The 26709-nt window shown below is 47.0% G+C and overlaps 1 protein-coding gene across 1 annotated transcript in view; it reads right to left on the bottom strand.

Moving 5' to 3' along the window:
- The window catches only part of LOC121546132 (sodium-dependent neutral amino acid transporter SLC6A17), a 39476-nt gene extending 13014 nt beyond the window's left edge, over nt 1-26462 (bottom strand). The window contains 5 exon segments of the mRNA XM_045209330.1: nt 1184-1365; nt 3233-3362; nt 9360-9517; nt 12858-13290; nt 26299-26462. Coding sequence (XP_045065265.1) covers nt 1184-1365; nt 3233-3362; nt 9360-9517; nt 12858-13155 — 768 coding nt within the window. The 5' untranslated portion in view covers nt 13156-13290; nt 26299-26462.
- Between the last annotated feature and the right edge of the window lie 247 nt (nt 26463-26709).

The following is a 26709-nucleotide window of genomic DNA, read 5'->3' as shown; positions in this document are numbered from 1 at the left end:
CCAGAATTACATTTTAGTCATTTAGCAGACGCTCTTATCCAGAGCGACCTACAGTTAGTATGTTATGAAGAGTGATCAGATTAATTGCAATTAATTGCAATGTCCCTCTTTGCCATGAAAATGAAATTAATCCCCAAAAAACATTTCCACTGCATTTCAGCCCTGCCACAAAAGGACCAGCTGCCATCATGTCAGTGAATCTCTCGTTAACACAGGTGAGAGTGTTGACGAGGACAAGGCTGGAGATCACTCTGTCATGCTGATTGAGTTAGCATAACAGACTCGAAGCTTTAAAAGGAGGGTGGTGCTTGAAATCATTGTTCTTCCTCTGTTAACCATGGTTACCTGCAAGGAAACACGTGCCGTCATCATTGCTTTGCACAAAAAGGGCTTCACAGGCAAGGATATTGCTGCTAGTAAGATTGCACCTAAATCAACCATTTATTGGATCATCAAGAACTTCAAGGAGAGAGGTTCAATTGTTGTGAAGAAGGCGTCAGGGCGCCCAAGACAGTCCAGCAAGCGCCAGGACCGTCTCCTAAAGCCTAAGAACAGCCATGAATAAAGAATGGTACCAACACATCCTTCGAGAGCAACTTCTCCCAACCATCCAAGAACAGTTTGGTGACGACCAATGCCTTTTCCAGCATGATGGAGCACCTTGCCATAAGGCAAAAGTGATAACTAAGTGGCTCGGGGAACAAAACATCGACATTTTGGGTCCATGGCCAGGAAACTCCCCAGAACTTAATCCCATTGAGAACTTGTGGTCGATCCTCAAGAGGTGGGTGGCCAAACAAAACCCCACAAATTCTGACAAACTCCAAGCATTGATTATGCAAGAATGGGCTGCCATCAGTCAGGATGTGGCCCAGAAGTTAATTGACAGCATGCCAGGGCGGATTGCAGAGGTCTTGAAAAAGAAGGGTCAACACCGCAAATATTGACTCTTTGCATAAACTTAATGTAATTGTCAATAAAAGCCTTTGACACTTATGGAATGCTTGTAATTATACTTCAGTATACCATAGTAACATCTGACAAAAATATCTCATAACACCGAAGCAGCGAACTTTGTGAAGACCAATACTTGTGTCCACGACTGTAGTACTGTACACAGTACCTTCAGATAGTATATATACAGTACATGTATACACGTATATAATAGATCTCTGCCTGTTACCTTCCCGGATGACTGGATGCCCTTGATCACTGCCAGACAGACGATGAGCCAGGCGGCGAACAGGGACAGGGTCATCCTCCAGTTCAGGCCTCCGCTGTCCTCGATGGTGCTGGTGATGTTCAAGGTCTGCCGGTACCAGAAGTAGGTGGTGGCAGAAGACTTTTCACACTCCGGCTCGATGACTAGAGGGAGGGAAGGAGGGAGGTGAGAAGGGAGACGGGGGAAGATGAGAGGGAGAGAGGGGGAGAGAGGGGAGAGAGGGAGAGAGAGGGAGAGAGGGGAGAGAGGGGAGAGAGGGGGAGAGAGGGGGAGAGAGAGGGGAGAGAGGGAGAGAGGGGAGAGAGAGGGGGAGAGAGGGGGAGAGGGGGAGAGGGGGTAGAGGGGAGAGCGGGAGAAGGGGGGAGAGGGGGAGAGGGGGGAGAATGTAAGAAATATACAGCTGTGAAGTATATATAGTGGCCAACGGTTAATATCTGCATAGAGGTCAGTGTGGGAGCTAAGACTGGCATTCTAACGTAATGCTAACATAAGGTGAGTGGAGGAGCTATGTGCTGCCTGCCGTCACCGCAGGGCATGCTGGTTACTCAGAGACTGGGCTATACCTTCTGACAGCATCACAGCATCACAGCATCACACTCTGCTCTGACTGCATCCCACCTCATCCTCTCTCTGCTCAACCGGCAGATTACCAGCTGTTCACTACACGTGACAATAAAACATCTTATTATTTGATGTACTGTATTGTTGACTATACAGTACTGAGCAGGCGCAGTGAGGCAGGCTCTCTTTCACATGGAGTGGAAAACTACAGTAGGCCAATGTAGCCAAATGTAATGTAGTGTGCTTTATTCAGCTGTACCCACGATCTCAACCATGCTGTACTGCACAGTGTTTGACTTTTTTGTGCTGTGATGTTATATGATGTGTTGTACTGTGATGTACTACAGGATGCTGTACTGTGATGTACTACAGGATGCAGCACTGTGATGTTATATGATGTGTTGTACTGTGATGTACTACAGGATGCTGTACTGTGATGTGATGTACTACAGGATGCAGTACTGTGATGTACTACAGGATGCTGTGCTGTGATGTACTACAGGATGCAGTACTGTGATGTACTACAGGATGCTGTGCTGTGATGTACTACAGGATGCAGTACTGTGATGTACTACAGGATGCAGTACAGTGATGTTATATGATGTGTTGTACTGTGATGTACTACAGGATGCTGTACTGTGATGTTATATGATGTGCTGTGTTGTGATGTACTACAGGATGCTGTACTGTGATGTTATATGATGTGTTGTACTGTGATGTACTACAGGATGCTGTACTGTGATGTACTACAGGATGCTGTACTGTGATGTACTACAGGATGCTGTGCTGTGATGTTATATGATGTGTTGTACTGTGATGTACTACAGGATGCTGTGCTGTGATGTTATATGATGTGTTGTACTGTGATGTTATATGATGTGTTGTACTGTGATGTTATATGATGTGCTGTGCTGTGATGTACTACAGGATGCTGTGCTGTGATGTTATATGATGTGTTGTACTGTGATGTACTACAGGATGCTGTACTGTGATGTTATATGATGTGTTGTACTGTGATGTTATATGATGTGCTGTGCTGTGATGTACTACAGGATGCTGTGCTGTGATGTACTACAGAATGCTGTGCTGTGATGTTATATGATGTGTTGTACTGTGATGTTATATGATGTGTTGAGCTGTGATGTACTACAGGATGCTGTGCTGTGATGTTATATGATGTGCTGTACTGTGATGTACTACATGATGCTATACTGTGATGTACTACAGGATGCTATACTGTGATGTTATATGATGTGTTGTACTGTGATGTTCTACAGGATGCTGTGCTGTGATGTACTACAGGATGCTGTACTGTGATGTACTACAGGATGCTGTACTGTGATGTACTACAGGATGTTGTACTGTGATGTACTACAGGATGCTGTGCAGTGTCTTGCTGTGTTCTCCTTCGCTGTACTGTTCTAAACTGTGCTGTGTGTGTGAACTCACTGGCTTGGCTCCCGTTGACCACCCTGATGGGGCACTCTGCCCAGGGCAGTGGGTACTGGAATGACTGGAAGAAGTAGAAGATACTCCAGCCGATGATCACGTTGTAGTACAGGCCCACGAAGCCACACACCTAGAGAGACAGAGAGGAGACAGAGAGGGGTAGAGCTGTCACTGGCTTGTACTAAAGGCCCACGAAGCCACACACCTAGAGAGACAGACAGAGAGAGAGAGAAAGGTAAAACAATCCTTAGTTCTTCCAAGAAATGTATGTCATTGCTCAACCTACAAAAAGCCATTGCTGTATTGTGGTGTATTTCTACGTGATGGCCTGTGTTCTGGGAAACCCATCGCATTTCAGAGCTTCCATCAACCACAAGGTGGTGTAGTGCAGCTGGTTACACATACATATGGCTTTCCTGGCCAACACTCAAGGACCATCAGAAAGCTACACAGGCAATACTATCATATGAATGGGCTTTTCTCTGTGTTTCACTCTCAGACACTCATGCAGCCCACAGCTGAAGTTTCTCTGAATAATTGAAGTCCTCTGTGTGTTCTAGGCCTCTATGTATTTATAGCTCCAGAGCAGAGCGGAGCTCCTGGTGCCACATCCAGCCTGCCTCAACCCTCACTGCCCCAGGCCACATCCAGCCTGCCTCAACCCTCACTGCCCCAGGCCACATCCAGCCTGCCTCAACCCTCACTGCACCAGGTTACATCCAGCCTGCCTCAACCCTCACTGCACCAGGTTACATCCAGCCTGCCTCAACCCTCACTGCACCAGGTTACATCCTCATGCCTGAAACCCTCACACCTCAACCCTCACGCCTCACACCTCAAACCTCACGCCTCAACCATCACTGCCTCAACCATCACTGCCTCAACCCCCACGCCTCAACCCTTATGCCTCACACCTCACTGCCTCAACCCCCACGCCTCAACCCTTATGCCTCACACCTCACTGCCTCAACCCCCACGCCTCAACCCCCACGCCTCAACCCTCACGCCTCACACCTCACTGCCTCAACCCCCACGCCTCAACCCCCACGCCTCAACCCCCACGCCTCAACCCTCACGCCTCACACCTCACTGCCTCAACCCCCCACGCCTCAACCCTCACGCCTCACACCTCACTGCCTCAACCCTCAACCCTCACGCCTCACACCTCACTGCCTCAACCCCCACGCCTCAACCCCCACGCCTCAACCCTCACGCCTCACACCTCACTGCCTCAACCCTCACGCCTCAACCCCCCACGCCTCAACCCTTATGCCTCACACCTCACTGCCTCAACCCCCACGCCTCAACCCTTATGCCTCACACCTCACTGCCTCAACCCCCACGCCAACCCCCCACGCCTCAACCCTCACGCCTCACACCTCACTGCCTCAACCCCCACGCCTCAACCCCCACGCCTCAACCCCCACGCCTCAACCCTCACGCCTCAACCCTCACTGCCTCAACCCTCACACCTCAACCCTCAACCATCACTGCCTCAACCATCACTGCCTCAACCCCCACGCCTCAACCCTTATGCCTCACACCTCACTGCCTCAACCCCCACGCCTCAACCCTTATGCCTCACACCTCACTGCCTCAACCCTCACGCCTCAACCCTCACGCCTCAACCATCACTGCCTCAACCCTCACGCCTCAACCCTCACTGCCTCAACCCTCACTGCCTCAGCACTGTATAGTGTACTGCACTGACTGCAATATCCAATAGCTATAGTAGCATACTACTTAGAATGTATGGCCAAAACAATGCTTCATTCTAAGATGTATGCCCAAAACAATGCTTCATTTTAAGATGTACGTCCAATACAATGCTTCATTCTAAGATCTATGCCCAATACAATGCTTCATTCTAAGATGTATGCCCAATACAATGCTTCATTTTAAGATGTATGCCCAATACAATGCTTCATTCTAAGATCTATGCCCAATACAATGCTTCATTCTAAGATGTATGCCCAATACAATGCTTCATTTTAAGATGTACGTCCAATACAATGCTTCATTTTAAGATGTATGCCCAAAACAATGCTTCATTCTAAGATCTATGCCCAATACAATGCTTCATTCTAAGATGTATGCCCAATACAATGCTTCATTTTAAGATGTACGTCCAATACAATGCTTCATTCTAAGATCTATGCCCAATACAATGCTTCATTCTAAGATGTATGCCCAATACAATGCTTCATTTTAAGATGTATGCCCAATACAATGCTTCATTCTAAGATCTATGCCCAATACAATGCTTCATTCTAAGATGTATGCCCAATACAATGCTTCATTTTAAGATGTACGTCCAATACAATGCTTCATTTTAAGATGTATGCCCAAAACAATGCTTCATTCTAAGATCTATGCCCAATACAATGCTTCATTCTAAGATGTACGCCCAATACAATGCTTCATTTTAAGATGTATGCCCAATACAATGCTTCATTCTAAGATGTATGCCCAATACAATGCTTCATTTTAAGATGTACGCCCAATACAATGCTTAATTCAAAGATGTATGCCCAATACAATGCTTAATTCTAAGATGTATGCCCAATACAATGCATCATTCTAAGATGTATGCCCAATACAATGCTTCATTCTAAGATGTATGCCCAATACAATGCTTCATTTTAAGATGTACGCCCAATACAATGCTTCATTTTAAGATGTACGCCCAATACAATGCTTCATTTTAAGATGTATGCCCAATACAATGCTTCATTCTAAGATGAATGCCCAATACAATGCTTAATTTTAAGATGTATGCCCAATACAATGCTTTATTGGTATGCTAGCTAGTAGCTACTGTAATGTAGCTATTGATACAGAGCCATCCAGCCTGCCTCACACATCCCTGCCCCAGGGCTGCATGGGGCTGGCTGACTACAGACTGACTAACTGACAGACTGGCTGTCTGAATAACTGACTCACTGACTGGCTGGCTGACTACAGACTCACTGACTGATTGGCGGACTGACTCACTGACTGAATGACTCACTGACTGAATGACTAACTGACTGAATGACTAACTGTAGGCCTATTACATTATCCATACTAGCATACTAGTCTACTACTTCACAGCCAGCCTCATACCTCACTGCATCAGGGCTGCATGGGCCTGGCTGACTACAGACTGACTGACTGATGTACTCACTGACTGACTGACTGACTACAGACAGACTGACTGACTGATGGACTCACTGACTCACTGACTGACTCACTGGCTGACTGACTCACTGACTGACTCACTGGCTGACTGACTCACTGACTGACTCACTGGCTGACTGACTGACTAACTCACTGGCTGACTCACTGGCTGACTGACTCACTGACTGACTGACTCACTGACTGACTGACTCACTGGCTCACTGACTGACTCACTGGCTGACTGACTCACTGACTGACTCACTGACTGACTCACTGGCTGACTGACTGGCTGACTGACTGACTTACTGACTCACTGGCTGACTCACTGGCTGACTGACTCACTGACTGACTCACTGGCTGACTGACTCACTGACTGACTGACTCACTGACTGACTGACTTACTGGCTCACTGACTGACTCACTGGCTGACTGACTCACTGACTGACTCACTGACTGACTCACTGACTCACTGGCTGACTGACTGACTCACTGACTGACTCACTGACTGACTCACTGGCTGACTGACTCACTGACTGACTCACTGACTGACTCACTGGCTGACTGACTGACTCACTGACTGACTGACTCACTGACTGACTCACTGGCTGACTCACTGACTGATTGGCTGACTCACTGACTGACTGGCTGGCTAACTATAGACTGACTGACTGACTCACTGACTGACTGGCTGACTCACTGGCTGACTGGCCGACTCACTGACTGACTGACTGACTGACTGACTGATTGGCTGACTGACTGATTGACAGACTCGCTGACTGATTGAGCTGGCTGACTGTAATGTGGCAGATGTGATCGTGGTGAGTGCCCTGTATTCGACAGACTGGCTAGCCTCTTGGTACTTCAGTAAGCAACATAGCAACATAGACATCCACAGCACACTTCTTCTCCTGGACAGAAGCCTCTGCCTGAGAGGACCGAGGATGGAGGAGGGACATCTTCGACATAGGAATCATTGCAAAACCTCTTGTATAAACACAATTTTAGGTCCAGTCTTTGGAACTTTGGTTTTTTGTAGAGATGGCTACTATATTATGGTCACTACAACCGATGGATGTGGATACTACTTTAGAGCAGATTTCTGAAACATTAGTAAAGATGTGATCAATACACGTGGATGATTTAGTTCCTGTTCTGTTTATAAATACCCTGGTAGGTTGACTGATAACTTGAACCAGATTGCAGGCACTGGTTACAGCTTGGAGCTTATTTTTGAGTGGACAGCTTGATGACAACCAGTACAATATTTAGGTCACCCAGAAAATATACCTCTCTGTCGATATCACACACATTATCCAACATTTCACACATATAGTCCAAATACTGACTTTTGTCACTTGGTGGTCCATAGCAACTTCCTACAGTAATATGCTTTAGGTGAGGCAGATGAACCTGTAGATCCATGAGATCCTCTCTCAGCCTGACAGGAACCTAGAACCCTGTGAGCAAGGCTAGCTGCAGTAGGTCTCACCATACGACTGGTCACCCCAAATACCTCCTAGCTGACCATACGACTGGTCACCCCAAATACCTCCTAGCTGACCATACGACTGGTCACCCCAAATACCTCCTAGCTGACCATACGACTGGTCACCCCAAATACCTCCCTAGCTGACCATACGACTGGTCACCCCAAATACCTCCTAGCTGACCATACGACTGGTCACCCCAAATACCTCCTAGCTGACCATACGACTGGTCACCCCAAATACCTCCTAGCTGACCATACGACTGGTCACCCCAAATACCTCCTGGCTGACCATACGACTGGTCACCCCAAATACCTCCTAGCTGACCATACGACTTGTCAACCCGACACCTCCTAGCTGTGTGCGTGCATTTGTGTGTGTGTGTGTGTTTGTGTAGGGCTGTTACAATGACCGTATTGATGGAGACTCATATCTCCATCACTAACTTAAAACGTCAGTTGTCAGAGCAGCTTACCGATCACTGCACCTGTACACAGCCTTTCTGAAATTATCCCACCCAACTACCTCATCCCCATATTGTTATTCATTTTGCTAATTTGCACCCCAGTATCTCTATTTGCACATCATCTTTTGCACATCTATTATTCCAGTATTATACGAAATTGTAACTATTTTGCACTATGGCCTATTTATTGCCTTACCACCATAACTTACTACATTCGCACACACTGTATATATATTTTCTGTTGTATTTTTGACTTTATGTTTTGTTTACCCCATATGTAACTTTATGTTTTGTTTACCCCCCCCCCCCCATGAGAGACTGATGAAGTGTGTGAAGCCTGCGCAAGAAACTCCTCAGAGCTCATGCCTTTCATGAGACTTTATTCAAATCATCATTAGAGTCGCATGCAGCCTTAGAATGTATTAGAAATCAAAACATATTGCATAAATAACTCTAAATTAAGCATATAGGATGACCTGTTTCTTTGTTAACCGTTCAACACAGAATAGCCGCATGTATGCACTCCCTCAAATCGTTTGGAGAAAATATCATTTCGAATTTTATTCAGCTATGTTCAATTGTATTCTTCTTACCATAAAATAATATAAAATAATGCCACAGGAATAATAAGCAAATCTTGTCTGCTAAATGAACTAAATTAGCCCACAGCCATATGGCATAGCCAGATCTGGGCCCAACAGAAGGATGTCTCAGAGTACGCTACTCTGCTCTTCTGAAATAGTTAAAATTTTCTTCATATCATGTTTCTTTAGACCTGCCTAAAATAAATAATGGATTTATTGTGATGGTGTAGGCTATATTCAATGGATTTATTATACTTTAAAATGTAGATGTTCCAAAAGGTCCGCATCAGTGGCTCAAAGCCTGGAGATGTTTAATGTGTTTCTGTTAATTAACGGTAAATTACTGTGAGACCAGCGGTTATTTGCTTGACAAATCACAAGGCTGACAAAATGGCCGCCACAGTCCTGTAGTGTGTGTGCAAGCGTCTCACCATTAGACTGGAAACCCCGATGCCTCCTAGCTGAGGGTAAACATAGTTCCACACCCCGATGCTGCCTCTCCTAATCCTCTGTCCCACCGCCAGTTCCAGGAAGAACAGAGGGATCCCGATGAGGATGAGGAGGATGAAGTACGGGACCAGGTATGCACCTGAGAGAGGAGGGGGGAGGAGAGAGGGGATGGGGGAGGAGAAGAAAGAGGGAGGAAAGGGAGAATGAAGAGGGAGAAGGTTAAAGGTTACAAGTCAGGAAAGGTCCAATTGAAACAGCCTTCTGGATGGAAGGAAAAGGCCAGTATATTTCATATTGACACAAATAGCTCAAGCCAACCAAAGAAAGACAGACTACTTTGTGGATGGTCATGTCCTCTATTATCTAGTATTATCTTCACCCCCTCCTGTCTCTCTCTGTACCTCTCTACTCTCCCTCTTTTAGCTCCACTGAGCACACAGAGCACTCATCATGCACTCACAAACAACACATTTGCACCGTAATTAGCACAACCTTGGCTGCCAGCCAACTCTCACTTGCTGCTATTCCAAGAGTCCAGATAGCAAATCCCAGTAACAACACACCTGGGACTAGGAGGCCTGGACTGGTTGTGCGCATCCAAACACAACACAGAGAAAGCCATTCAGGTTTATACTGCTCTTTGCTCTTTGGAACACAATTATTTTGATGGAGGGATTATAATATGGCGTTGGTCTTTCCTGCTATACTAGAGTACTGTAACACTGTAGCCTTTGTTCAATGTCATCTCTACTGGCCTTTTCATCAAACGGAAATTGAATAGAGAGAACATAAAGGAGGGGGGAAGGAGGAAGAGAGAGGGATATATATATATATATATATATAGAGAGAGAGAGATAGAGAGAAATTGAGAGATAGAGAAATTGAGAGATAGAGGAGAGAAATTGAGAGAGAGAGAAATTGAGAGAGAGAGAGAGAGAGAGAGAGAGAGAGAGAGAGAGAGAGAGAGAGAGAGAGAGAGAGAGAGAGAGAGAGAGATAGAGGAGAGAAATTGAGAGAGAGAGAGAGAGAGAGAGAGAGAGACAGAGAGAGAGAGAGACGAGAGAGAGAGAGAGAGAGAGAGAGAGAGAGAGAGAGAGAGAGAGAGAGAGAGAGAGAGAGAGAGAGAGAGAGAGAGAAAGAAAGAGCTAGAGGAGAGAAATTGAGAGATAGAGAAATTGAGAGAGCGAGAGAGAGAGAGAGATAGAGGAGAGAAATTGAGAGAGAGAGAGAGAGAGAGAGAGGAGGAGAGAGGAGACAGACAAATGGTTTGTCAAGGATCATCAGAATCCATAATAACTAGGACAAGCCTGGACTTGAGGCTGCAGATTATCATGGTGTCAGGTTTCACCGGGACACACCCGTTTAGAAATTGCACCCTGTGCATTCTACTATTACAACTTTCAAGAGTATATATACAGTACATTCTGAAAGTATTCAGACCCCTTGACTTCTTCCACATTTTGTTACGTTACAGCCTTGTTCTAAAATTGATTAAATTGTTTTTTCCCCCCTCATAAATCTACAAACAATACCCCATAATGACAAAGCAAAACCAGGTTTCTAGAAACTTTTGCAAATGTAAAAAAAACGACTGAAATATTACATTTACATAAGTATTCAGACCCTTTACTCAGTACTTTGTTGAAGCAACTTTGGCAGCGATTACAGCCTCCAGTCTTCTTGGGTATGATGCTACAAGCTTGGCACACCTGTATTTGGGGAGTTTCTCCCATTCTTCTCTGCAGATCCTCTCAAGCTCTGTCAAGTTGGATGGGGATCGTCGCTGCACAGCTATTTTCAGGTCTCTCCAGAGATGTTAGATCAGGTTCAAGTCCGGGCTCTGGCTGGGCCACTCAAGGACATTCAGAGACTTGTCCCGAAGCCACTCCTGAGTTGTCTTGGCTGTATGCTTAGGGTCGTTGTCCTGTTGGAAGGTGAACCTTCGCCCCAGTCTGAGGTCTTGAGTGCTCTGGAGCAGGTTTTCATCAAGGATCTCTCTGTACTTTGCTCCGTTCATCTTTCCCTCGATCCTGACTAGTCTCTCAGTCCCTGCCACTGAAAAACATCTCAACAGCATGATGCTGCCACCACCATGCTTCACCGTAGGGATGGTGCCAGGTTTCCTCCAGATGTGACGCTTGGCATTCAGGCCAAAGAGTTCAATCTCAGTTTCATCAGACCAGAGTATCTTGTTTCTTTTAGGTGCCTTTTGGCAAACTCCAAGAGGGCTGTTATGTGCTTTTTACTGAGGAGTGGCCAGTCTACCATAAAGGCCTGATTGGTGGAGTGCTGCAGATATGGTTGACCTTCTGGAAGGTTCTCCCATCTCCACAGAGGAACTCTGGTGCTCTCAGAGTGACCATCGGGTTCTTGGTCACCTCCCTGACCAAGGCCCTTCTCCCCCAATTGCTCAGTTTGGCTGGGCGGCCAGCTCTAGGAAGAGTCTTGGTGGTTCCAAACTTCTTCCATTTAAGAATGATGGAGGCCACTGTGTTTTTGCGGACCTTCAATGCTGCAGATATTTTTTGGTACCCTTCCCCAGATCTGTGCCATCGACACAATCCTGTCTCGGAGCTCTACAGACAATTCCTTCGACCTCATGGCTTTGTTTTTGCTCTGACGTGCACTGTCAACTGTGGGACCTTATATAGACAGGTGTGTGCCTTTCCAAATCGTATCCAATCAATTGAATTTACCACAGGTGGACTCCAAACAAGTCGTAGAAACATCTCAAGGATGATCAATGGAAACAGGATGCACCTGAGCTCAATTTCGAGTCTCATAGCAAAAGGTCAGAATACTTACGTAAATAAGATATTTCTGTTTTTTATTTTTAATAAATTACCTGTCTTCGCCTTGTCATTCTGGGGTATTGTGTGTTAGACTGATGAGAAAAAAATAATTAATACATTTTAGAATAAGGCTGTAACGTAACAAAATGTGGAAAAAGTCAAGGGGTCTGAATACTTTCCGAATGCATTGATATATATATATATATATTTATTAATTTATTTTCGCGTTTTGGGAAACACTGTACTAGGGTACTATAGTACTAGTATAGCCAAGGGCAGTATATCAGTGAAGACAAATGTATTATAGTGCTTCACCATGTTTATCCTTCTGACAAGAAGTAAACGAGATGTTCAGTGTCACCTATTGGATGTTCCCTGTCTCAGACAGGCTGTTACCACACCATAGAACACCTGAATAGTGACAGCTACAACTGCCTGCTATTTCACACCTGTCCAGTCTGCCGGAACAATGACTCTGTCTAGTCGAGAGAGAGATGTGATGCTCTCACCCCATTATCCCCCCTCACCATTTATCCACCAGCCTGGGGTGACTGGTGACATCGAATCAAATTGGACTTTCTCAAGCCCTGTACCACCATATCCCCCCAAGCTCCCACCCGTGACTACACTATCCAGAATCCCCACCAGTAACTAACTACAATACCCAGACTCCCCAGCGTTACCCACCTCCTCCGTTCTTCTGACACAGGTAGGGGAACCTCCAGACGTTGCCCAGCCCCACAGAGAACCCAACCTGGGCCAGGATGTACTGCAGCTTGCTGTTCCAGGCTGGCCTCCCCTCCTCGTCCCCTGGGGAAGGCAGCAGGCCCTTGCCCATGGCTGGCTGGGCCCCGGGGCTGAGGCCCATACTCATCCGGCTGCTCTTATAGTCGAGGGGCTCGGCCAGGGTCAGGAGGTCCGCCACTGACTCAGTGACGGGATCACTGTGAGGTAGACCCAGGGTCACCTTGCTGTTTTTAGGCATGGTGGCGGCGGGTGGTGAGGGGTCTAACGGCTAGGGGTTGGTGGTCAGAAGGGATCAGAGATGGTCAAAAGGTAGATTCCACAGAGAGAGGCGTGAAGAAGATGTGGGGTGTTTAATTTTTTTTTTGTCTTGAACCTGTGAAGAGACAAGTTAAGAGTTGGTTAGAGAAATCTGTCCATGTCCTACACGATCTGATTTGGAAATACAGCTACTGTATTAAAACACTGATAACTAACGGTGACAAAGCTCTTTGTCTATATTTTTAATTCAACTAGACACAGACACCCCATCTCCTGCAGTCTCCTCTACCCTCCAGCACAGACACCCCATCTCCTGCAGTCTCCTCTACCCTCCAGCACAGACACCCCATCTCCTGCAGTCTCCTCTACCCTCCAGCACAGACACCCCATCTCCTGCAGTCTCCTCTACCCTCCAGCACAGACACCCCATCTCCTGCAGTCTTCTCTACCCTCCAGCACAGACACCCCATCTCCTGCAGTCTCTACCCTCCAGCACAGACACCCCATCTCCTGCAGTCTCCTCTACCCTCCAGCACAGACACCCCATCTCCTGCAGTCTCCTCTACCCTCCAGCACAGACACCCCATCTCCTGCAGACTCCTCTACCCTCCAGCACAGACACCCCATCTCCTGCAGACTCCTCTACCCTCCAGCACAGACACCCCATCTCCTGCAGACTCCTCTACCCTCCAGCACAGACACCCCATCTCCTGCAGTCTCCTCTACCCTCCTGTACTGGCTCTTTAAAACCCCAGTAGTTTTGATCAAAGAGACGTTTCAGCATGATTCAGCTGTATTATGTCAGTTCCATTAATTATGCCAGGTCTATGGTAATAACTAAAGGAGATTTGTCTAGAAATTGAGTCTGACTGGAAATCGCCTCAGTTCACATCATTATACAATTGAATGTAACTTTGTGGAGGGAGGCTCTGTGTAAAACCCTCTAATCCCTGGTTGGTTGGCTGGCTGCTTGGGGTGGTAGGCTGACTGGCTGCTTGTGGCGGTAGACTGACTGGCTGCTTGGGGCGGTGGGCTGACTGGCTGATTGGGGCGGTGGGCTGACTGGCTGCTTGGGGCGGTGGGCTGACTGGCTGCTTGGGGCGGTGGGCTGACTGGCTGCTTGGGGCGGTGTGCTGACTGGCTGCTTGGGGCTTGTCAGTAGCCCCTTCCCTGCTATGTTGTTGGTTTAGTCAGCACATCTGATGGGGGGAAGTCTGTGCTATAGGTAGGGCTGGCACAATTACTGTATAACCGTGTAACCGATGGTTATGAATGAAGACCGTCATAACCATTTAAATTATTATTGTGGGTTGAACGAACAGCTGACTGAATAACCACAATGCAGCAGCAACAGCAGAAATATAATGAATAAAACAGGCTTGGTTGGAACCTCTAACTCTGGTAAACTCAAGGGTACACTTGCAATGGCTGCCTGGTATGGTGATGCAATAATTTCCATGGTAATGTAGAATGTTCATTCAAATTATGCTAACTGATGTGGCTCATGCAATGGAATGTATTTTTTGCAATGTCAGTTGAGATGAATCAACAAATCACAGCACATATTTTAGCAATGGCCACCACACCACCCATTTTATTCAAGTTACAAAGTTTATTTGCCACGTGCACAGGATACAACAGGTGTAAAACAGTACAGTAAAATTCTTACCTTCAGAGCTCTTTCCCACAATGCACTGATAATAATATATATAGTAATAGAAAATAGAATAAAACATTAAAGTAAGAATAAAAACCTCATAAAAACTACAATGAGAGTTAAAGAAACACGAGAATGCAAGTATATACAGGTCAGTTTCAGTACATTATGCAATGTGCAGGGGTACTGGAGTGGTTGTATATACAGGTCAGTGTCAGTACCTTATTCAATGTGCAGGGGTACTGGAGTGGTTGTATATACAGGTCAGTACCTTATTCAATGTGCAGGGGTACTGGAGTGGTTGTATATACATGTCAGTACCTTATTCAATGTGCAGGGGTACTGGAGTGGTTGTATATACATGTCAGTGTCAGTACCTTATTAAATGTGCAGGGGTACTGGAGTGGTTGTATATACATGTCAGTGTCAGTACCTTATTAAATGTGCAGGGGTACTGGAGTGGTTGAGGTAGGTTTATACATAAAAAAGTGACTGGAAGCATGATATACATGTAAACAGGACTGAAAAGTGACTGGTAGCAGGAATATATAAATACTTACAGTGGGGAGAACAAGTATTTGATACACTGCCGATTTTGCAGGTGTTCCTACTTACAAAGCATGTAGAGGTCTGTAATTTTTATCATAGGTACTGTCACGATCGTCTAAGGAGGAGGACCAAGGCGCAGCGTTGAAGGTGAACATATTTATTCAATTAATGATCACACGTAACAAAACAACAAACGATAACGTGACGTCTACGGTTTAAACACAAACCAACACGAACAAGAAACCACAAACACAAAGTGAAAGACAGACAGTTAAATATGGCTCCCAATCAGAGACAACCAGCTGACACTCGTTGCCTCTGATTGGGAGTCACTCAGGCCAACATAGAAATACAAACAAAGAATTACACACCCTGGCTCAACATAACAGCGTCCCCAGAGCCAGGGCGTGACAGTACCCCCCCCCCAAAGGCGCGGACTCCGACCGCGCCAACTAAATACCACAGGGGAGGGACCGGGTGGGCACTCCGCCTTGGCGGCGGATCCGGCTCCGGGCCTGATCCCCACTCCCTCTCCAACCCCCCAAAGTACCCCTGGTCCGGTCTGGCCCCGCTGGCCGGAGCTGGACTGCACACTGATGGAGCGGATTGCTCTAGCTCCGGCGTAACGCATCTGACCGGTGCCGGACCAGGCACCAGTGGAACAGGCACGGGCCGTGCCGGACCGACGACGCACAACACTGGCTTGGTGTGGGGAACAGGCACGGGCCGTGCTGGACTGACGACGCACACCACTGGCTTGGTGTGGGGAGCAGGAGCGGGCCGGACAGGGCTGACGAAACGCACCACAGACTTGGTGCGGGGAGCAGGAACGGGCCGGACTGGGCTGGCGACGCGCACCACAGACTCGGCGCGGAGAGCAGGAACGGGCCGGACAGGGCTGACGAAACGCACCACAGACTTGGTGCGGGGAGCAGGAATGGGCCGAGCCGGGCTGACGAAACGCACCACAGACTTGGTGCGGGGAGCAGGAATGGGCCGAGCCGGGCTGACGAAGCGCACCACTGACTTGGAGCGGGGAGCAGGAACGGGCCGAGCCGGGCTGACGAGACGCACCACAGACTTGGTGCGGGGAGCAGGAACGGGCCGGACCGGGCTGGCGACGCGCACCACAGACCTGGTGCGGAGAGCAGGAACGGGCCGGACATGGCTGACGAAACGCACCACAGACTTGGTGCGGGGAGCAGGAACAGACCGGACCGTACTGGGGACACACACCACTGGCCCTACACCGGGATCTGGAACGGGCCGGACCGGACTGGTAACACACCCCAGTACCTCTCGCCGTGCCTCTCCACCTTCCATCCCCTCTTCGACCAGTGGCCCCCGTAACCTGGCGGCCTCCTCTGCCAACCCGCTGGACCGCTCTATCGCGGCCTCCTGCTGCCCCGACGTCGTGAGCCCCCCCCCTAAAAAAATTCTGGGGGTCTCTCCTCCCCGTGGGCCAGGCCTCTATCGTTCTCACCCAACTCTCGCTCCTCTGTCTCCAACTCCAGCCATTCTGCTCTTCATTAGGCTTGACCCAGTCGAAACTCTTCCTCCACTGTTCCCAAGTCCATCCACTCTGCTCTTTACAAGGCTGGACCCAGTCGAGGTTGCCACGGAGATCTGCAAGCGATTCCCCAGGCAATGGCTCCTGGACACGCTGCTTGGTCCAGTTTTGGTGGTTTCTTCTGTCACGATCGTCTAAGGAGGAGGACCAATGCGCAGCGTTGAAGGTGAACATATTTATTCAATTAATGATCACACGTAACAAAACAACAAACGATAACGTGACGTCTACGGTTTAAACACAAACCAACACGAACAAGAAACCACAAACACAAAGTGAAAGACAGACAGTTAAATATGGCTCCCAATCAGAGACAACCAGCTGACACTCGTTGCCTCTGATTGGGAGTCACTCAGGCCAACATAGAAATACAAACATAGAATTACACACCCTGGCTCAACATAACAGCGTCCCCAGAGCCAGGGCGTGACAGAGGAAGGTGAGGGATCAGCCCAGAACTACACGGCAGGACCTGGTCAATGACCTGAAGAGATCTGGGACCACAGTCTCAAAGAAAACCATTAGTAACACACTACGCCGTCATGGATTAAAATCCTGCAGCGCACGCAAGGTCCCCCTGCTCAAGCCAGCGCATGTCCAGGCCCGTCTGATGTTTGCCAATGACCATCTGGATGATCCAGAGGAGGAATGGGAGAAGGTCATGTGGTCTGATGAGACAAAAATAGAGCTTTTTGGTCTAAACTCCACTCGCCATGTTTGGAGGAAGAAGAAGGATGAGTACAACCCCAAGAACACCATCCCAACTGTGAAGCATGGAGGTGGAAACATCATTCTTTGGGGATGCTTTTCTGCAAAGGGGACAGGACGACTGCACCGTATTGAGGGGAGGATGGATGGGGCCATGTATCGCGAGATCTTGGCCAACAACCTCCTTCCCTCAGTAAGAACATTGAAGATGGGTCATGGCTGGGTCTTCCAGCATGACAACGACCCGAAACACACAGCCAGGGCAACTAAGGAGTGGCTCCGTAAGAAGCATCTCAAGGTCCTGGAGTGGCCTAGCCAGTCTCCAGACCTGAACCCAATAGAAAATCTTTGGAGGGAGCTGAAAGTCCGTATTGCCCAGCGACAGCCCCGAAACCTGAAGGATCTGGAGAAGGTCTGTATGGAGGAGTGGGCCAAAATCCCTGCTGCAGTGTGTGTAAACCTGGTCAAGACCTACAGGAAACGTATGATCTCTGTAATTGCAAACAAAGGTTTCTGTACCAAATATTAAGTTCTGCTTTTCTGATGTATCAAATACGTATGTCATGCAATAAAATGCAAATTAATTACTTAAAAATCATACAATGTGATTTTCTGGATTTTTGATTTTTAGATTCCATCTCTCACAGTTGAAGTGTACCTATGATAAAAATTACAGACCTCTACATGCTTTGTAAGTAGGAAAACCTGCAAAATCGGCAGTGTATCAAATACTTGTTCTCCCCACTGTATGGTAATATGCTAATGGTAATATATACATGTAAATAATAAATACTAATGGTAATGGCAATAATCATTTTAGCAGCAGCGTAGGTTGTGTCTGAGCGGGTAGTGACATGTGGATGGGCATACAGCCAGTGTGGATAGTCTGTGGGAGAGGGAGAGCAGTAGTTGTTAGCCATTAAACAGTCTTATGGCCAGGGGATAGAAGCTGTTCAGGAGTCTGTTTGTCTGAGCCTTGATGCACCGGTACCGCCTGTCGGACGGAAGCATGGAGAACAGCCCATGTCTTCGGTGGCTGGAGTCTTTTCGGATCTTTATCAGACACCGCCTGGCATGTACGTCCTGGATGGCTGGGAGTTTGCTCCCAGTGATGCACTGGGCTGTCTGCACCACCCTCTGTAGGACCTTCCGGTCGCATACCAGATGTTGATACAACCTGTCAGGATGCCCTCAATGGTGCAGCTGTAAAAGTTCCTGAGGATCTGAGGGGCCATGCCAAATCGTTTCAGCATCCTGAGGGAGAAGAGGCATTGCCGTGCCTTCTTCAGGACTGTTCTGATGTGAGAGGACCAATTGAGAGGACCGTGTGGACACCGAGGAGCTTGAAGCTCTTGACCCTCTCCACAGCTGATCCGTCAATGTGGATGGGGGTGTGCATCCCCCCTGTTTCCTGTAGTCCACGATCAGCTCCTTGGTCTTGTTGACGTTTAGGGAGAGGTTGTTGTCCTGGCACCACACTTCCAGTTCTCTGACCTCCTCCCTGTAGGCTGGCTCATCACCGTTGGCGATCAGTCCTACCACTGTCGTGTCATCAGCAAACTTGACGATTGAGTTGGAGACCTGCCTAGCCACACAGTCATGAGTAAACAGGGAGTACAGGAGGGGGTTTAGCAAACACCCCTGGGGTGCCCCCCATGTTGAGGGTCAGCGTGGCGGAGGTGTTGTTACCTACTCTAACCACTTGGGGGCGACCCGTCAGGAATTCCAGGATCCAGTTGCAGAGTGAGGTGTTCAGTCCCAGGGTGCCGAGCTTGGTGATGAGCTTGGAGGGCACTATGGTGTTGAACGCTGAGCTATAGTCAATGAAATGGAGTGGGTCCAGGGAACTGGAGTGGATGATGGAGGTGATGTGTGACATGACCAGCGTTTCAAATCATATCATGATTCATTCATATTCATTCTATTTACAGTATATAGTAGCACATGCAGTCAGGAGAAGAGAAAATGTGTGTAAAACAAAATACGATAATAATTTGCTATTCAAACTGTTATTAGCGTTATCCAAAATTCCCAGAACATCACAGCCCTAGCTATAGGTAGTCCTGTGACAGACTGAGTTACTGGCCAGCTCAAGCAAGGTTTGGTCCTGAGTTCCGGCACCACAGCAGGCAGCAGCCAGCCAGGCCCTGGTTTAACTGGGGGAACGTTGGGGAACCTTGTCTGAGACCTGAATATTGTGTTAGGTCCCTGATGTAATTCCTAGGCTTTACTCAGCAGGCTAACACAGTCATAGCACACAATTTATGAATGAAATTGACATGAAATACTTGACATGTATACGAAACTGCAACTACTAAGGCTATTGTACAATGGGGCGATAAGGACATCCATGGTTAAAATGCCAAACAACAACATAGCCTAGAGATAAGACCTCAGATGGGGGCATTTAGCTTCAAAGTCATATTATCAGACTTTGTAGTAAACCTTCTGAGCCGTTTCAGTGACTGGCTCCCTCACAAGATCCTGACGGACGGCAGGCAGGTCTGTTTGATCTAAACAGACGCCATTGAAGCTGTGAGGGTCAAGAGACCAGCTAGACGACATAATTAAACATGGTCTCTCATGTGCAGCAGGGAGGGACTTCTTAAGAAGGTGCCCACCTAGAGGCCAGCCCAACTGCAGTCTGTCTGCACGCAACATCACATTCCTCTGCTAGAACAATTACATCTTTTTTTTTTTTTACATTTTAGTCATTTAGCAGACGCTCTTATCCAGAGCGACTTACAGTTAGTGAGTGCATACATTTTTCATTTTTCAACAATCTCCTGCAGTCACAACATGCACAACTCAGCAACTTTCTAGAACAATCTCCTGCGGTCACGACATGCACCGCTCAGTAACTTTCTAGAACAATCTCCTGCAGACACGACATGCACCGCTCAGCAGCTTTCTAGAACAATCTCCTGCAGAGACTACATGGACCGCTCAGCAGCTTTCTAGAACAATCTCCTGCAGACACGACATGCACCGCTCAGCAACTTTCTAGAACAGTCTCCTGCGGTCACGACGTGCACTGCTCAGCAGCTTTCTAGAACAATCTCCTGCAGACACGACATGCACCACTCAGCAACTTTCTAGAACAATCTCCTGCAGACACGACATGCACCGCTCAGCAACTTTCTAGAACAATCTCCTGCAGACACGACATGCACCGCTCAGCAGCTTTCTAGAACAATCTACTGCAGACACGACATGCACCGCTCAGCAGCTTTCTAGAACAATCTCCTGCAGACACGACATGCACCGCTCAGCAGCTTTCTAGAACAATCTCCTGCAGACACGACATGCACCGCTCAGCAACTTTCTAGAACAATCTCCTGCAGACACGACATGCACCGCTCAGCAGCTTTCTAGAACAATCTCCTGCAGACACGACATGCACTGCTCAGCAGCTTTCTAGAACAATCTCCTGCAGACACGACATGCACCGCTCAGCAGCTTTCTAGAACAATCTCCTGCAGACACGACATGCACCGCTCAGCAGCTTTTTAGAACAATCTCCTGTAGACACGACATGCACCGCTCAGCAGCTTTCTAGAACAATCTCCTGCAGACACGACATGCACCACTCAGCAGCTTTCTAGAACAATCTCCTGCAGACACGAAATGCACCGCTCAGCAGCTTTCTAGAACAATCTCCTGCAGACACGACATGCACCGCTCAGCAGCTTTCTAGAACAATCTCCTGCAGACACAACATGCACCGCTCAGCAGCTTTCTAGAACAATCTCCTGCAGACACGAAATGCACTGCTCAGCAGCTTTCTAGAACAATCTCCTGCAGACACGACATGCACCGCTCAGCAGCTTTCTAGAACAATCTCCTGCAGACACAACATGCACCGCTCAGCAGCTTTCTAGAACAATCTCCTGCAGACACGACATGCACCGCTCAGCAGCTTTCTAGAACAATCTCCTGCAGACACGACATGCACCGCTCAGCAGCTTTCTAGAACAATCTCCTGCAGACACGACATGCACCGCTCAGCATCTTTCACATACTACTCAGCCACTGCTCAATAACAATGGCTCATCCAGTGGTTCTCACACTCAGTTATAATAATAATTCTGTATTTTTTTCATGTCTATAGCGCTATTCATAACAATCTCAAAGCGCTTCAAATGCAAAAAACAAACAAGGTCCATCATCATGAGTAGCCTAGCAGCCAATATTTTAAACTTTATTTAACTAGGCAAGTCAGTTAAGAACAAATTCTTATTTACAATGACGGCCTACACCGGCCAAACCCGGACGACGCTGGGCCAATTGTGCGCCGCCCTATGGGACTCCCAATCACGGCCAGTTGTGATACAGCCTGGAATCGAACCAGGGGATCTGTAGTGACGCCTCAAGCACTGAGATGCAGTGCCTTAGACCGCTGAGATGCAGTGCCTTAGACTGCTGAGATGCAGTGCCTTAGACCGCTGCGCCACTCTGGGAGGCCAATAGAGGCCAAGTCTTTGAGTGGATGCATCCTCCAAAGATGGAGAGGGACAGCTCATGGCTTGATCAGAGGAAGGTGGTCGGTTGATGGTTGATGAAGAGTCTGGTGACGATCTTGTATAGGGCTACTCTGGGAACCAGCCTGAGTAGTGCAGCCACTGGACTTCTCCTTCACAATGTATGGCACCTACTTGGGTGATGCCTCAGCAGCTCTGGGCACCAGAAAGCTCATCACACACAGTTCAGATCGGTAGCCAGTCGTCCTCACTACGACGCCTCTGCCTCAGTCCTGCATTCCTTTACTGCATCTCCCATTCCCCTCAAGCTTCAGGTGACTCTTAAATTTATATTTTCAAAAGATCAGGAACCAGCAGCCAGGTGAAACAAAAAAGCTGGTTCAGTGTCCAGATGCGTCATTCGAACAAAAACAATTAGCCATCTACTAGCTAGTTAACTAGCCAAAAAGAGTAGAACTCAACACCAATGACCTCTTCCACTCAGTAGTACTCAACACCAATGACCTCTTCCACTCAGTAGTACTCAACACCAATGAACGCTTCCATTCAGTAGTACTCGCTGCTCTGGCACCTCAATGGTGGAACAAGCTCCCTCACGAAGCCAGGACAGCAGAGTCACTCACCACCTTCCGGAGACACTTGAAACCCCACCTCTTTAAGGAATACCTGGGATAGGATAAAGTAATCCTTCTACCCCCCCAAAAAACATATCGTAAAGTGGTTAACCCACTGGCTATAAGGTGAATGCACCAATTTGTAAGTCGCTCTGGATAAGAGCGTCTGATAAATGACGTAAATGTAAATGTAAATGTACTCAACACCAATGACCTCTTCCACTCAGTAGTAGTCAACACCAATGATCTCTTCCAGTCAGTAGTACTCAACACCAATGAGCTCTTCCATTCAGTAGCACTCAACACCAATGACCTCTGCCAGTCAGCAGCACTCAACACCAATGAGCTCTTCCATTCAGTAGCACTCAACACCAATGACCTCTTCCAGTCAGTAGTAGTCAACACCAATGAGCTCTTCCAGTCAGTAGTACTCAACACCAATGAGCTCTTCCATTCAGTAGCACTCAACACCAATGACCTCTTCCAGTCAGTAGTAGTCAACACCAATGAGCTCTTCCACTCAGTAGCACTCAACACCAATGACCTCTTCCAGTCAGTAGTAGTCAACACCAATGAGCTCTTCCACTCAGTAGCACTCAACACCAATGACCTCTCCCAGTCAGTAGTACTCAACACCAATGACCTCTTCCAGTCAGTAGTACTCAACACCAATGAGCTCTTCCAGTCAGTAGCACTCAACACCAATGACCTCTTCCAGTCAGTAGTAGTCAACACCAATGAGCTCTTCCAGTCAGTAGTACTCAACACCAATGAGCTCTTCCATTCAGTAGCACTCAACACCAATGACCTCTTCCAGTCAGTAGTAGTCAACACCAATGAGCTCTTCCACTCAGTAGCACTCAACACCAATGACCTATTCCAGTCAGCAGTAGTCAACACCAATGAGCTCTTCCATTCAGTAGCACTCAACACCAATGACCTCTTCCAGTCAGTAGCACTCAACACCAATGATCTCTTCCAGTCAGTAGCACTCAACACCAATGAGCTCTTCCAGTCAGTAGTACTCAACACCAATGAGCTCTTCCATTCAGTAGCACTCAACACCAATGACCTCTTCCAGTCAGTAGTAGTCAACACCAATGACCTCTTCCAGTCAGTAGCACTCAACACCAATGACCTCTTCCAGTCAGTAGCACTCAACACCAATGACCTCTTCCAGTCAGTAGCACTCAACACCAATGATCTCTTCCAGTCAGTAGCACTCAACACCAATGAGCTCTTCCACAGCATAGATACTAGAGATAAATCAATGGCTTTGCCCTCAAATGGCATCCTATTCTATATAGTGCACTACCTTTGACCAGGGCCCATATTAAAGTAGTGCACTACATAAGGAATAGAGTGCCATTTGGTAACCGTAGAGATAAATCCAGATGTATCTCTGTAGTCCGCAGCACTTCACCACATAATACAATGAGTCATCACTGCAGCCTCAGCCTTACATTACAGTACATTGTCATTGGAGTGAAAGAATAATGAGCGTATTGCGTTTGTAAACAAATCTACAGCCTATGTGCCAGACAACATTTTCAAAGTTGCACTCCAGGAGATTTGGGGCATGTCCCAAATGGCACCCTATTCCCTATATAGTGCGCTACCTTTGACCAGAGAGTGGTGCACTCTATAGGGAATAGGGTGCCATTTGGGATACAGCCTAGAGATTATTTATTTCTGGCCTGGTGGCCTATTTATGGTGCGTATGCAAATCATAGTCAAGTTGGAAACCTCTAGCCTTAATTACTGTGTTGAGGAGATGATGATAGCTTATCAGATGAATATCGACTGAGTGATTCACTTCTCACTGTAAGAAGTCTGAGAGAGTGAGAGAGAGAGTGAGAGAGAGAGAGAGAGAGAGAGAGGAGTATAGAGATGGAAAGAAAGAAAGAGAGGGACAGAGAGAGAGGGAGATGGGAGAGAGAGAAAGAGAGAGAGAGAGGGAGGGGGGGGTAGAGAGATGAAAAGAAAGAAAGAGAGGGAAACGGGAGAGAGAGAGAGAGAGAGAGATATGAGCTACAGTATCCTGGGGCCCTCAGACCTGTCTGACTGTCTGTCACTTTAACCTTGACCTTATCAACCAGACTGTTGTCATGTCTGCTCATCAATTATGAATCATCGCATTTCTGTAGGCCAAATAACTGGATGGATTAAACATGTGGAGAGTGGAGATGTATAATGCTAAGTAACAAACCCTATGTAAACAACACAAAATCATGACTGTAAGTCGCTTTGGATAAAAGCGTCTGCTAAATGGCATATTATTATATTATTATTATTATTATAAAATGAAGTCAAGAAGGGTATTTGCACACTAGTAGATAGCTGAAACCTGAACCAGACCACCTGTAAGACCCCATCTCTCTAGGGAAGAGTTGTTGATTTAATCATAATTGTACAGGTCCCTACTGGTGCCATTTCTAGAGGAGATGCTCCACTTTATCCAGTGGGGTTGCTAGGCAATGGTTCTTCCTGTTAAAATGAAATTCCATCCCTGCAGCATCAGTGATACCCAACCTCTCCTGCTCTCACTATCTCACAGACTGTCACTGACACCTCTTGAAGGACAGCTGCCAATCACATATAGTTACTGTGACAAGATATTAGTGAAGTAGCATTAAGCTGCCAGACATCACACCATATTCACGACCAGGATCGAGGCTAGGAGTGAATTAAATATATCCAGAGTCCACCCATATTGAGTGTAATCACTTGTTCGTAGACAGTTGCAGTACATCCCATGTCAAACTCAAAACTATAGTATACTGTTGCATACTGGGGGAAATAATTGCCTTATCTGAAGAGAACAAATTATTATATTCTATAGAATCTATTCTATTCCATGTGGTTTTGAGAGGATTTGGGACTTTTAAAAAAACTGAGTTGAAATCCCATAGCATCTTGACATCTAGCATCTTCATACCTTAGGTGTGCTTCGTGCAGGCCCAAGTACACCGAGAGACACCATCATATCATAGCCAATTGGCCTACTGTCCACAGGTACACTGTGTCGTGTGTGGCTTATTGTGGAAGAATCATTATTGCTTCAAACAGTGCAAGACAGCTGGAGGACACATATCATGAATCGTCGCCAAGGTCAAGGCAATAAAAACCGAATAAGACATCCATGCATCCAAAGACAGAGCACGGTAGCCTATTTCCTCCATACGTGACCTGATCACTCAGTACATATGATATACCTGAAATGAACGACGTTGATGCTTATTGTAGGCCTTTATAATCTAACTAAATATTGTGGACCGCACCGCAACCTAGAGGGACCGCGCCAATGAGCGCTCAACCTCATTTCGCACGGAAAAAAGGCGAACGCTTTCTATAGACAAAGCTACAGTATGAAATAGCCTATGAAACAATCATGCAGATTTGACAAGGTGAGACATGGCACTTATTTTGCATTGACTACAACGATGATCTTATTATTAGCCTAGATATTTTATGATGCAATCGAGTAGCCTAACGCGTTGCTAGATGGAAAGATGGGAATAAGAATCGTAAATGCCCTCCTTACCTTATTCAAAGTAGAACAGCAAAAGTATTTATTCTCAAAACAATTCAAAATGCACACATTTAGTAAGGCAAATCTTCATTCAGGCACAACCTCCGAACCCAGCATCTCTCTGCGCGCTCAGAGATGCGAAATCACCGCGAGTTCTTTGGTGGAAATTGACATGCGGTGAGGCGCGTAAAAGTCTGACGCAGACAGAGACAGACACCAATGGTCCTCATTGGCAAGTTTAACGGCCAATAACGGTCACTTTTACACACATTGACGACCATTTGTTGTATTACTTCATCATTCCAACACTGATATTATCTATATTCTCTCTGATAACGACTGTCTAGGTTTATTCCACGTGGCTGATATTGGTGGGACAACTACCTTGTATTTAGAGTTTACTATGGTGAATACTTTTATTTT

The sequence above is a fragment of the Coregonus clupeaformis genome, chromosome 30 (genome assembly GCF_020615455.1).
Source record: "Coregonus clupeaformis isolate EN_2021a chromosome 30, ASM2061545v1, whole genome shotgun sequence".
Lineage (NCBI taxonomy): Eukaryota > Metazoa > Chordata > Actinopteri > Salmoniformes > Salmonidae > Coregonus > Coregonus clupeaformis.
This window is presented reverse-complemented; position numbering and strand designations above follow the sequence as displayed.